Below are 14,031 nucleotides of genomic sequence, written 5' to 3'. Positions count from 1 at the left end.
TATACCTTGCTCAATGGGTGAACTGGGCCGCAAGTCAGATGGGTTTGCCATGCTGATTGGGCTTGACTGACTTGGCATGTATTAGAGAGTTGAACCTCTTTGCGCTTTTGTAATTAAATCCTTTGAACCGGTCCAATTAAATGACTGAATTGGACTCAAACGCTAGCTTTTTATGGGATAAGTCCCTAGAAATTCCCTTAATGACCACTTTGAGCTACTTTGCAGGTTAATTACGCTATTCTAGAGGTAATCATTGGGCGGGCCGGGCCGAAGCTAAAAAAATTTGCCCACTTCTCGGGCCGGACCGGGCCAAGCTTCGGGCCAATTTTTTTGTGCCCAAACACGCCCAAAGTGGTCGGGCCGTGCTGGCTTTTCGGGCCGGGCCTAAAAAATCAACTAAATATGCTTTAAAACGCATTCCCAAACCCGCCCAAAAAAAAAATCGGGCCGGGCCCAACCCGATTTCGGGCCGAAAATTTTTGCCCAAAGCTCGCCCAAAATCGGGCCGGGCTGGGCCGGGCCATACTTGATCAGGTCTACGCTATTCCATTCACTACTTAAAATTATTAAAGATAAGAAAAAGCTTTTAGGCAACAAGGCTCATCTTAAGGCTATTAAGATATTTTATTTATATTTCAATTATTTTGTTTGAACTTATTTAAATTTACTTTGGTGTAAAGGTTTTAATCTATTTGAATTTATTTGAGTTATTTTTATATGGATCTGAACTTTTTTTGTTTGAAATTACCCAAAATAAGTTGTTAAAATAAGTTCTAAGTTGTATACTTATGTTCATATCATCCCCTTATATTTAACGACAGCCTTTGAAATAGGCTTCTTACTTCCCCAGTTTTTCCCCTCCATATCATTCTGCCAGTCAACTTGATTCAAAGGTTCTTCATATGAATCTTAATTTTTGTAGAAGAAAATGATAATACAAGTTCAAATTCTTTGAAAAAATGAGAGTAAATTAACAGCAACAATAAATAAAATAAAATAAATGTAATACAAATAAGTACTATGAAAGCAGCTTCACGATCCTGTAGCATCGTTATTATTGTTGCCGGCTATTAATGTCAATAAATTTGTATCCACTAAAGTACATAAGTACACGAGTATATTTTTAGATAAAATTGTTCAGAATAATTCGACCTTTCCCTCATCCGTCCAAAATAATTTCATCTTTCAATTATTTTTTAATAATCCGACCTTTAATGTCAATCCGCTTTAAATGGTACCAACCGGTTATCTAACTTGTTATATAAGTTAGATGACACTTGTCGGTGTGATTGGTTAAAAAAATAAAATAAAAAGATAAAAAAAGTTTAATTTTTTTATACAGAAATTTAAACAAAAATTAATTATTTGAAAAACCACTCCACCAGCCCAAGCTACCTTCCCTGCCGCCCCATCTCCGCCGCCGGTTTCCCGGCTCCCCTGCGTCGTATCTCCGGCTGCCAGACCCCAGCGCGGTGCACCCCTACCCCCTCTTTCCTTCAACCACCCCGTTTCTTGAAATCTATGTTGGTGGGGTTTCGAATGGGCTTAGGGTTGGTGCCTTCTTGCCTTGGGACCAGTCGACGCAGTCGGTTTCGGGCTTGGGGTGGAGTTCCGGTTAGGTACGGTCAAGTGGGAGTGGGGTACGGTTAGGTAAGGATGGTGGTGGCTCAAGTGGTGTGGCTTAGGTGGTGGGTTTTTTGTAAAAATTAGATTTTACCTTTTTTTTTTAAATTTTGATTGATATTTTTTTTTTTTACCAATCAAGTGGTGACACGTGAAAATTAAACTTAAAAAAAAAAAATTACCTCCTCAACCGATTATAGGTCACTTGGGACCATTTTAAGAAGATTGACATTAAAAGTCGGATTATTAAAAATTAATTGAAAGGTAATCGAGATTATTTTGGGCGGATGAAACAAAGGTCGGATTATTGTGGGCAATTTTTCCATATTTTTATCCATTTTTATTTTCTTATTTACTAGTAATATTCTAATATTTTAGTTTTTGAAAGAATCCCATTTAACTTGTATGCATCTTTATATTTATTTATTTATATATATGATTTTAATTTTTGAAAAGCCAACTTCATCGGTGTTAAATTAAATGGCTCATTTTATTTAGGAAAATTTAACAGGAATAATCCAACCTTTTGTCCGCTCTCCCATATTAATCCCACCTTTTAATTATTCCTCATTAATCCAACCTTTGCCCCCCTTCTTCCCAAAATGAAACCAAATGACCGGTTACCTAAACAATGGGTCATCCCTTTCCCTCTCCTTCCTCTTACTATTTGCCATCATCCTCCTCCATTACCACCACCCAAAGCTCCACCTCCGTTCACCACCCTTGACCACCTTACACCAAAAACAACCACCACTACACCTTTGGCCACCACTAGCACCAAAACAGCCACAACTACACCTTCCCGCCACCACCTCACTTCACCGTCTACCTACCCTATTTCCCCGTCAAACAAGCCGTCCCACTACTCCCTCATTTCCCTATCAACCAACTAGCCAGCCACGTGCCACCTTCTTGCAATCACCCGCAACTTAGCCACCACCACCACCTCCGCCACCACTTAACCCACTTACCCAAACCCAGACCCGAAACCCTTCCCGCACTCCTACCTAGGCTCAAAACCACTAACCTGACCTAGCCGAAACCCACCAACCCACCTCCACCAACCCTTCTCTTTAGCTTCATTCTCTCTCCTCTCCTCTCCATTACCAGTTTAACACCTCACCTCCCTTCCCCTTCCTTACCCACCAACCTCAACACACCATCACCAGATTCACCATTCCTTGCCGCCACGAACCACAACCACCACAAGCTATAACCCACACCCACCAAAACCTATCAACACCACGAACCTCACCACCTCACTAACCACGAAGGCACGAACCACAACACAACCACTGCAAACTCCAAATCACACACAAATTTAAAACCCCAAACCACCCCGAAAAACGCCACACTTACCTTTCAAAACTTCTATTATGGTTTTATTTAGTTAAATTTAACCTTGAAAACACTAGATCTAGAGTTATCATGGTTAAATTTAACCATCAAAACCTCACACTTGAAAACTTTAATGGTGGTGGTGAATTGAAACAAAAAGAGAAGAAAAAAGAGAGGACGTAGCAGCGACAATAACGAGAAGGGGTGGGTTGGGTGTAGCCGCGAGGTAATGGGAGGGTTAACGGCGGGGCGGCGTGGGGGCGGGGTGACGGTGGTTGTAATCAGGAAGGGCGAATGAAGAGGGAGAAAGAGTGAGAAAGGTTAGGGAAGGAAAAAGGGGAAGGAGTTCAGAGATTTTTTTTTTTTTCATTTTTTATTATTTTTAATTAAATATATTTTTTTAAATTAAAAATAAAAAATTAACCAATTAGGAAGTGCCACGTGGATGGATAACCGATTGAAAGGGTAAGGTGACCTGCAAGGTGTGATATGGGAAGAAGGGGGGCAAATGTTGGATTAATGAGGAATAATCAAAATGTGGGATTAATATGGGAGAACGGACAAAAGGTTGGATTATTCCTGTTAAATTTTCCTTTTATTTAGTACATATGTCAAGAGCTTTCTTTACGTTGAGCTAACCCAGTGGGTCGACTTCCTATCTATACGGAACTAGGAGCTAAGGTAGGATTTCTAGTTCGACCTCAACCTTCTGGCCTTTAGGTACAAATTATAAGTGTAATCAATAGTACCTTTAACTATAAATAAGTATAAATGATAAAAGTTATATAATATACAAGTTAAAAAAAAAGGGAAAAAAAAAAACAAATTCTAACTAGCATCCATGCATGCATATGATTATGTTTGACTTTATTTTTATAATTTCAACTTTGCCCAATTTATTTTAAATAATTCCAACTTTCAATTATTCTGTAATAATCTTAACTTTCAGTTGCATTTTCTTTTAACAATCTCAAATCGATCAACTAAAGTCAACAGCCTGTTATTCTAGGTTGTGTGACACATGTGAGGTCGTGATTGGTCCAAAAAATAAATAACTAAAATTCAAGCCACCAACCACCGTTTGTGGTCACCCCTTCCCCAGCCCCATGGTCCCACCACCAAAACCACCCCTTCCCCAACTAATTAACATGCAGCACGTGGCAAATAATGTGTCTTTAAAAAATTTAACCTTTTCTTCAGTTTACCGATAATCGGGATTGAAGAAAGAAAACATAAGTGAAAGTTGGGATAAAGAATAAATTAAAGTTGAGATTATTTAAAGTAAATTGGGCAAATTTGGGATTATTAAAATGAGTTTTTCCAATTTTATAAGCATAAACATTAATTAAAGTGGTATATAGAAATAGTGCAAGTGATCGACAAATTGGGACATTATTTTTAGGAATTTTTGTGAGAAACTACCTAATAAAACCTAAATTATGCGAGAAACTGCATAATAAAAAAAATGTTGTAAGAAACTATCTAATAAAAGGTAAAATGTTGTAAGATATTACCTTTGACCAAATTCACACCGTTGACTTAATTTCACGACGTTGATCCACCTCAAAACACACCTGAAACCATCGTGAGGGTTGGTTTTCAAGGTGGTAAGGTTATTTTCGGGGTGGTTGGAGGATATTCAGAGTTGGTGAGGGTAAATTAGTGCTTCGTGATGGTGGTTTTGGGAGTTAGAGGTGGTAGTTTTGGGGTTGGAAGGTGGTTTAGGCGTGGTGAAGGCGATTTTAAGCAAGTTGTGTTGGTTTTGGGAATGAAAGCGGCGGTTTCGACTGTGTTTTGAGGTCGGTCAACAATGGAAATCTGGTATAGGTAATATTCTACAACATTTTACCTTTTCTTAGGTATTTTTTTTACAACATTTTACCTTAATTAGGTAGTTTCTTACAGCATTTTTTTATAAGGTAGTTTCTCACAAAATTTGGATTTTATTATGTAATTTCAGACAAAAAAATCCTTATATTTAAAGAGAGAGTTGCAGATTTTGAAACATATATGGTATGATTTTTCTTTTTTTACCATACCTTTTACTTGTATAAATCTTCTTCGTACTACACACATTCTTTAACATGTAAAAACAGGTGTGAGTGTGTGACGTTACTCTAAACTTTGAAGGGCCACTTGAAGATTTTAAATAAATGCAAGAAATAGCAGTCCACAAGTCTAATAGTACCAAAATAAACACTGATATATATCAATGCCAAAACAAAAACATAAATACAAAATCTTAAATAGAGATTTTGAATAAACCTCTAACTCACAAGTTGTGACCATCATCCATTTTCCTTCGCACAAACACACTCCCCTTCTTTGTCTACTCTCCTTCATCTCACCATCACTACCAATTGACACTCGGTCGATTTCTTCATCTCCTTCTTCGTCCTCCCTTAAATCGAAAACCTTATAATCAAGTCGTCAATGTTCATTAAATATACTTCGTACTAATACTATTGCTATACATAAATTAAACTGTCACATATAATTAAATTATAACCCTACACATATTTTATTATATCTTCGATTATATTATTATTATTATTATTATTATTATATAGTTTATTATTAATTAGCCTTATCTAGATTAATTATTAATATTCGAGGGTAAGTAAGTGGCCTAGGGAGGCTTTGTAATGCTTGCAATATCACCCCTAAGGAGTAACAAAGATGGCAACAACAAAGGAGGTACGATGGAGGCGAATTTCTCGATGGGAACGGACGATTTCCCGGACTTCTCCGGTACAAATCTGCTCGATAGCATCGATTTCGATGAGTTGTTTATGGGCATGCACGATGGTGATGTGCTGCCAGATCTTGAAATGGATCCGGAGTTATTGGCAGACTTCTCCATTAGTACCGGGGAAGACGAATCATCCGAGTTTAATAACTCGTCGTCAGCTATGTCTGTTGAGAACATTATTAGTCCTAATGATGATGGTAACATAGCTTCATTTGAGGCTAGTTATGAAGGTAACTATGGTAACAATGATGTTAGTGAAGTACTTGAGACGTCGATGGAGGTTATGGAAAAAGACCATGATGGTCGTGGATTGAGGACATCGGAAAAGGAGGGGATCGAGGGCAAGAAGGATGTTAAGTCGGAGTCTACAACAACAACGATTTCATCCTCGAAAGAGAGTAATAACATGAAGAAATCATCATCCTCGAGCTCCAAATCCGGGGTTAATAATAACAACAATCATCAAGGGAAGCGAAAAACAAAGGTACTAAATTATAAATGAGTATATGTGTAATAAATATGTATGTATGTATTAGTACAAAACAGCCAACATAACTTATCTTAAATTTATTACACAGACTATTGTCGATCTTTTCAAAATAATAGTTCACGGGACTATTATTTTGAAAAGTCGGACTCATAGCTAGTTTGGATTATTCTGAAATAATTGATAGTTGAGATTATTTTGGAAGTAATGAACCAGAACTCTTAATTAATCACAAACTAGAAGCATTGCATAAATCAGTGATTGTTACTAGGTGGATTGGACACCGGAACTTCATAGAAGATTCGTGCAAGCGGTGGAGCAACTAGGAGTTGATAAGGCAGTCCCTTCGAGGATTTTAGAGCTTATGGGAATTGACTGTCTTACTCGCCATAACATAGCCAGCCATTTACAGGTTCTTATTTTTCTGTACTCCGTATATTTTATAAATTTCAACTTCGCAATAAATTTTAATAATCTAACCTTAGAGAGTATTTTCTTTTATCGATCCTAATATGTCAACAAACTGTTAATAAGAGCAAATGGGTCTAAAGTTGGGATTTTTAAAACCAATTTTTTGTGTGTGTGTGTTTTTTTTTCCTTTTTTTTTACTGTATTATTAAATGCTAACATTTGTAAGATTATGTGATAGATGTGACTGGAATTTTCTTAGTATCCTATATGGGTGTCTGGGTGATTTTACTTTTGATGAATGGAACAAAATCTTGGCAATTATTGTATTGTCATATTGCTCATATACTTCCATTTTTGTTCTTGATATTTGTGCAAAATTTTAATTGTTGATGAACAATTTCAATTCAATTTGTACTTTATAGGATACACTTGACCTTGTTGTAAATGAAATAATCTATTCATACACATGGCTATATACAAGATTATGTAGTGAATTTTATATAAAACCTAACTAGCAATAATATGATTATTAGGGTTCCATTAGTTTTGGGTTGTTATTATTTTATTCGTATCTTAGTTAAACATCAATATTCACAAAATTCTATAATCAATCACTTTTATTTTTACAAAGAAACTATGAAATCAATAACAATATACTAAAAGACACACAAGTAATGACACATGTCATCTTCCGGTATGTCCTTAATTTTTTTTTTTTTTTTTTTTTTTTTTTTTGCTGAATGAAATTCAATTAAAGAAACAAATCTTATAAAAAATAATTCCCTAATCTTATACAATATAATTACTTAAAATAAAAAAAGATTTGACATATGTTTAACACAAATATTTATATAGCTATAAAAAAGTTATTATCATAATTTTAATCATTCTACATCATTTTATATCTAACATATCTTTTGTAATCCTTTATTATAATCAAAATTTGTCAACTATATATATAGAATGTTTATAAAAAAAACTAATTATAATCGTAGTTTAATAATGATTATTGAAAATTACCGTGCATGGCACGGGAACTAACTTAGTTATATTACTATAACAAAGCCAATATTTATATAATTATATTACAACTATCTCACATCTTTATTTATCCATTTGTATTATTCTAATTATCTATTTGTAACATTCTAAAAAATAAATCAGTGTATGCATGATTCTCAGAAATATCGATCACATCGGAAGCATTTGCTAGCAAGGGAGGCCGAGGCAGCGAGTTGGACCCAAAAGCGACAAATGTATGGCGTCGCGATGGGAGGTGCCGGCAAAGGTGGTGCAAACATAAGCCCATGGTATCCACCAACAATGGGTTTTCCTCCAATGACAACGACTATGCACTCGCCTTTTAGGCCACTACATGTATGGGGTCATCCAACTATGAATCCTCAAGCAAGGTTGCATTTGTGGCCTAAACAAGTTGCTCCTTCAACTACGCCGCTACCACCAACATGGGCACCTCCTCCACATCCACCACCGCCAGCGGATCCATCATTTTGGCATTCAGCTCACCAACGTGTAAGCTATTTTTTTTTTTTTGTTTTAATTTTTTTTTTTCTTGATACATGCATAGACCTCATTTGTTTAGATTGTACCCCATAAATTAAAATAATTTTTTTTTTTTATATAAAACAATTTAATGGAAAAAACGGAGGATTCAAACTATCTATATAAGAATAAATTCGCTTTTAAAAAACAAAAAATATGAGTAAATTTTAAGAGCGTGGAGAGGGCTACATGCCTATATGGGCATGTCATATTACACAACATTATCTAAAAATTAAATTAATTATAATGCAAAGAATATATAGAATTTGATGTTAAAAATATTCTTTAGATAGAACAAAAAAAAAAAAAGGAGTAAAGTTTGATTTTCATAAAGTTATTTAAATATTTAAGCTACTTATTACAAAAAAAATAATTATAAAAATTCTATAATCTGCTTAAAAGCCTAGAGGGGTATCATATGAATATCAATTGATAATAATAAGAGTAATTATTCCTCTAGGTTATAAGGTGGTATTTACTCTTTTTTCACCAATGTATGTGGCCAGCTCATATGTGCATACCCAAATGGTTTTAACTGTTAGAAAATCTTTAAAATATTTTAAGAAAAAGATATTTTAAAAATACTCTAATATTTGTATTTATAAGTTAAAGTTTAAACTCGTTTTCTAATGCAAATTGTTGAGCCCACGAATTTATAATTTTATATTTAATTTATCCCAAGGACTAGAGGAACTTTTACCAATCATGGGGTATAAGCTAAAAGAATTTTCTAAATTCATGTTCGATAAAGTAAGGTAAAATTAAATTAGAGAGAATATGTTACTTGATTTGAACAAATTTGCTTTATATTGAATTAAAAGACTTATATATTATAGACTATGATTCATTATTAAATTTTGATGTACATAATTTAGAATTAATCACCGGATATATAATAATTATCATTGTTATTATTAATGTTATACTACCCCTGTTTTTTTTTAGTTGACACGTTTTGACTTTAACACTATTCACACACTTCCTTTTAACCGTGTTTTGTGATTTATACGTAATAAAAAATATAGTCATGTGGGATCTTATTAGATTCGTCACGATATTTATTTTTAAAATATTAACTTTTTATAATTTTTACTTATCGATAATTAAAGATATGGACGGTTGAATTTATGCATTGACAAACATGACTAAAGAAACGTGTCAACTAAAAAGAAACAGAAAAAGTAAAAATTAAGATATAAAAGAAAAAAATTTGGCTAAGCACAACTCCACAAGTTCATAATGGAAGAGTGTATTAGTACAATAAAGTTTTTAGGAATTTTATACAACAATTAGTACTAAGTACTAACTCACATGTACAAAGTTATATTATCTACATACTCGGTGCATATCATCCAAAGGTTTTATATGTGAAGAATCTATATCAAGCATGTTTTATGTAAGTCCTTCTCTACCTTATAAAAAGTAAAAGATTACTCTTATGAATAATGTGTTGTCAATTATATCCTTGTATTTAAATGCATGTTTACCCTCAGTTAATATATACAAGTTTCAATTTTGCCTTCATTAATTTTTTTTTTTTTTTTTTTGTATTTGCCTTTATTAATGTTAATTATGTTTTTTTTTAACTATTTAAAATAATGTGCAAACATTTATACCCCTAAAATATTTGTTTAAATATTTTTCCTTATTAACCAATAACTAAAAAAGCTCCTCGAACAAGGCTACATATGGCACGTGGAATGCGTGCGTTAGCCACCCTAGTTATATAAATAGAATGAAGACATTTAACAACACACACAGTTTATCTAGTTTCAAAAATAACACAAAAGGACTAATGAGAAGTCAATCGAGCATCATTATGTTGTTTCACTAGGTTATTATTTTTTATAATGCAATCTCGCCGAGATATAAATCTATTTATAGACAATCAAGATTATTTTTTTTTTTAACAAGTTAAGGTAGAGTCTTAAAAGAAAATAAATAATCTTCCTAACTTTATATGCCTTTCTAGGAATAAGAAGAAAGTGGAACAATATCCAGTTCCAATAATGTGTTAGAATAAATCCAAGTCTCGTGTGGGAGTCTCTATCATTGTCCCTCACCCTAAAACGGCATATTGAGTTGATGTGTGTGGTGAGTCTGGTGACCCCATCACCGCCCTGCTATCCACGCCACCAACAGTAACAGGACTAACACCTCATCAACTACTTTTTTTTCTACCCTTGTTACCTTGTGTGCTTGTCTACATTTATTTATTTTTTTTATTTATTTACCGAAACTTTTAATTTTAGCCATCAGTAAATAACCAATTTTATTGTTGTTTTTTTATTGATGGTTTTGTATACAACGGGCATATAAATGTGCTTGCCAATATGTTTATTTTACATCAATTCTTAATTTTAGCGACTGGTAAAATTATAAGTTAGGTTTAAGAAATAGAATAAAGTAAGAATGCGGAATGTAAACAGATGAGATTGTGTGATAAAAAAAGTTGAACTAAGTTATAGAGGATGAGATAATAGAGATAAGCCAAGATTAAAGAAAGTAAAATAAGCCTAACAAAAAAAATAGGAAATAGCATGTACTTCCTTCTCTTTCTCCTTATAATTATTTCACTCTTTTATATATCCAATTAGAAGATTCTTAAATTGAGAAAAATGCATGAGCATACCGCCTTTTTTTTTAAAATAAAATACTTCATCCGTTTTTTAATACTTACAACACATACTTTTTCACAGCATTTAAGAAAAGTGGGTCTCACATGATATAATTCTCTTAAAATGGAGGTGAGAGATTGTTAGAAGAATAATTTAGTGGGCTGTGAGCTTAAAATAAGGATAATATTACAAATTTCAACCAAAAAAAAAAATCAATAATAGTTTGTTGTAAATGTTGTGATATTTTCATTTTAGGAAAGTGTTGTAACTTGTAAGTATAAAAAATATGGAGGAAGTATATAAATGTAAAAAAAATTCGGGCTAAATTAATATTCTGATTTTCTAGAAAATATAAAAATTTGTATATTTTGTTTGAATATATGCAAGTCTTATTTGAGATTTAGAAAAAAGTTTCACATTTTGTAGTTTTAAAATATTAAGAAAAAAGTATGAAAAATATGCACTGTTAATATAAAAATAAATGCACATAAGATGTAAATAGTTTGGCTATAGCCTGTTAATATAAATAAGTCTTTTATTTTTGTAAAAAAAAAAATAATTAAAAATTTTCTCATTTATATTACCTTTGCTTCATAATGTTTTTAATATATTTATTATTTTTTTGTCATCGCTTAACGTTTTAAGCATATACTTTGTACAACAAACTTTTTTTTGTACTAACATTAACTTACCCCTCTTGAGCTCCGTTCACTTCACCTTATTTTTGCTGAAGTGAAATTATTTTTACAGAACTGAAATTAATTTTATTAATTTTACTGATTGTCTATTATATTTCTTCGTTACAATTACTCATTTTTAGTGAACTGAACGGATGTTTTTACAGTATTCATTTGAAAAATGACTTCCGTATTATTTTAATGATATACAATATGATTGGTTCATTTTTTTCACCTTATAAAATAGTCACAATTAGTCTTCTTATATCTACAATGAAAATATACTTTTTGAATTTTTTTTTCCAACATAAAATAAATATTTTTACAAGAAACTATAAAATAAGAATAAATTACATAAATGAAACTAAAAATTTGATAAATAAAAAAAAAATTGATAATACTATTTTATACCTAAAATAAAGTAATATAATTAATTACTTGGAAAAAATTATGTCAATTATGAACTATATAATCATGAAAACATTATGGTAGTCATATTTCAAATGACTACTGTAAAATTTTCAGCATTGAACTTATTTCTATTAAACTAAAATTATTTTTAATGAATATTATTTTTGTAAGGTGAAGTGAACAGGGCTTTACTCTATAATATTTACACCTACTTACCTTTAGACGAGATGTGATAACGAGAAATATGATAAATTATGTTGTGCATAAAAATAAAAATAAAATAAAAAAAATGTAAAAATAAATAAATAAATAAAAACTAAATGGTTATTTTCAAATTTTGTTTACATGCAGGCTTAATATATACGAACAAAAAGTCAATTTTAACTTAATGGTCCCGATTTTTCAACCACAAGTTATAAGATTTTTTTTTTTTTTTAAAAAAAAAAAAAATAGATTTAGCATATTGTTTGAATATTCAACATCATTCTATGGATTATTCTCGTACAAGCTGGAATATATATAGGCAATGTAATTTGTATGATGTTAATATTTGAAAGAAATAATTAACCCTTTTTTGTACGCAGAGAGTCGGAGTAGCACCAGTTCAAGGGATTCCATCACACACAATGTACAGATCAGATCAACAAGGCCTCCGGTCACCGCCAGCGACGCAGTCTGGGCCCCACTCTTCATTTGACCTTCATCCGGTGTGCATCTATATCATTGTTTTTTGCTTACTCTTAAATAGTACGATGTCACGTTAAATGTTGAAAGATATATATCAAAATTTCTTAATAACGCGGTCCAAATAAGCAAAAAATTGGCATATTTTAACAACATAAAACCAATAATTTATTGCTTGTTTGCCATCGTGTTTTGTTTTCAATTTTTTGTTTTTTTTAAAACAAAAAACAGAAAACAAGAAAAATGTGTTTAAATGAATCAAAATATTCCGACAAGCATACCCGTAATAGTAGGATAATTTTAATTGGTGTTAGTGTATGTAGTCATGATACTATATACCACTTGTATGTTTAGTTCAATAGATATAACTCTAAATGATTGATAAATTATCTACTAGTACGATGTTAAAGTTTGGTCACGATCCTTCTCTTTAACCTTTTAAAAAAAAGTCTCATTCTTTTCAACCCAAAGTTTTAAGTTATTTTATGCTCGATCAACTTATTGACTAAACAATACTAACGTACTTGTACTAATAAATGTTTGCATCTCTATTTCTATGTATAAACTAAATTATGTAAATCATTAATTATTAAATTGTTTGCTGATTTTGCCTACGAGTCTTTACATCAATTTATCATGTTTGATCACTCTAACAAGTGTTCTGGTTTACATGATAAAATTAAACAGTCGAAGGAGAGTATAGATTCAGCCATTGGAGACGTTTTAGCAAAACCGTGGCTGCCGCTTCCCATAGGCTTAAAACCTCCATCCATGGACAGTGTTATGGTGGAACTTCAGCGTCAAGGCATTCCAAAGATACCACCTTCTTGTGCATCAAATATCGCAACACCTTACTTTTTGGTTCAATAATAATATACGTACGAAGGTGCGCAAAAGAAACACAACAAAAATACCCCCAATTTGACGACATATCATGCGTGTAGATAGATGATCTCCATCTATTAGCACATGTTCCTCTTTTTATTACATGCATTACCCTCGATCAGTTGTCACTTTCTACGTAGGCAGCATCTTTGGTTCGTCCGTGCAACAACTGATAAAATGGTTTGTGTGTTACAACAAATTGTCTAGTGGACTCTCCATTGTATGAGTTTTATTATTTGTGAATAAATTTTGTAATATTATGAGGCATTTGCATATCTCAATGGATTATCTTTGTTCTTCTAATTTGTAAATTTCTTTGCTCTATCTTTCTCTCTCTAAATATAAGGACAATGTATTGACGGGCATCCTTGAGTGTATCTAAGCGCACATGGTCTATGTATTTCGCATGCACATAGGAGGGCGATTTGGGGTTTGGTGGTACATTTTTTCTCTCTTAATGATACAACTAGTGGTACATTATGATGCACATATAATGTACCATTAAAGTATAAGTTCGTTGTCTGAATAGTACTTTTTATGTACTACTATGCATGTAGTGATAATCTTTGCCATCATATTTTC

At 32.4% G+C, this 14,031-nt stretch overlaps 1 protein-coding gene across 2 annotated transcripts; it reads left to right on the top strand.

The window, feature by feature from the left end:
- Positions 1-5,049: 5,049 nt before the first annotated feature.
- LOC110737770 (transcription activator GLK1-like) lies at positions 5,050-13,752 on the top strand. 2 transcript variants are annotated; one of them, XM_021918116.1, is made up of 5 exons: positions 5,050-6,197; positions 6,472-6,612; positions 7,776-8,144; positions 12,465-12,587; positions 13,252-13,752. In XM_021918116.1, the coding sequence occupies exons 1-5, from the start codon at positions 5,607-5,609 to the stop codon at positions 13,432-13,434; spliced, it is 1,407 nt and encodes a 468-aa protein (XP_021773808.1). In that variant the 5' UTR covers positions 5,050-5,606; the 3' UTR covers positions 13,435-13,752. The 2 variants fall into 2 exon arrangements, with proteins under 2 accessions (XP_021773808.1, XP_021773809.1); XM_021918117.1 differs by having other exon boundaries at positions 5,057-6,197; positions 7,794-8,144.
- The last annotated feature ends 279 nt before the right edge of the window (positions 13,753-14,031 follow it).

This window comes from Chenopodium quinoa, unplaced genomic scaffold, assembly GCF_001683475.1.
Source record: "Chenopodium quinoa cultivar QQ74 unplaced genomic scaffold, ASM168347v1, whole genome shotgun sequence".
NCBI classification, from domain to species: Eukaryota; Viridiplantae; Streptophyta; class Magnoliopsida; order Caryophyllales; family Amaranthaceae; genus Chenopodium; species Chenopodium quinoa.
The sequence above is the reverse complement of the archived record's forward strand: the minus strand, read 5'-3'. Positions and strand labels throughout refer to the sequence as shown.

What these genes read in the sequence shown, in the direction of transcription:
- LOC110737770 (XM_021918116.1), top strand. Translation starts at nt 5,607, where the DNA reads ATGCTTGCAATATCACCCCTAAGGAGTAACAAAGATGGCAACAACAAA. An exon ending in ACATAGCCAGCCATTTACAG is followed by an intron (nt 6,613 to 7,775) that starts GTTCTTATTTTT and finishes AAAATAAATCAG; the next exon opens with TGTATGCATGATTCTCAGAA. An exon ending in GGCATTCAGCTCACCAACGT is followed by an intron (nt 8,145 to 12,464) that starts GTAAGCTATTTT and finishes TTTTGTACGCAG; the next exon opens with AGAGTCGGAGTAGCACCAGT.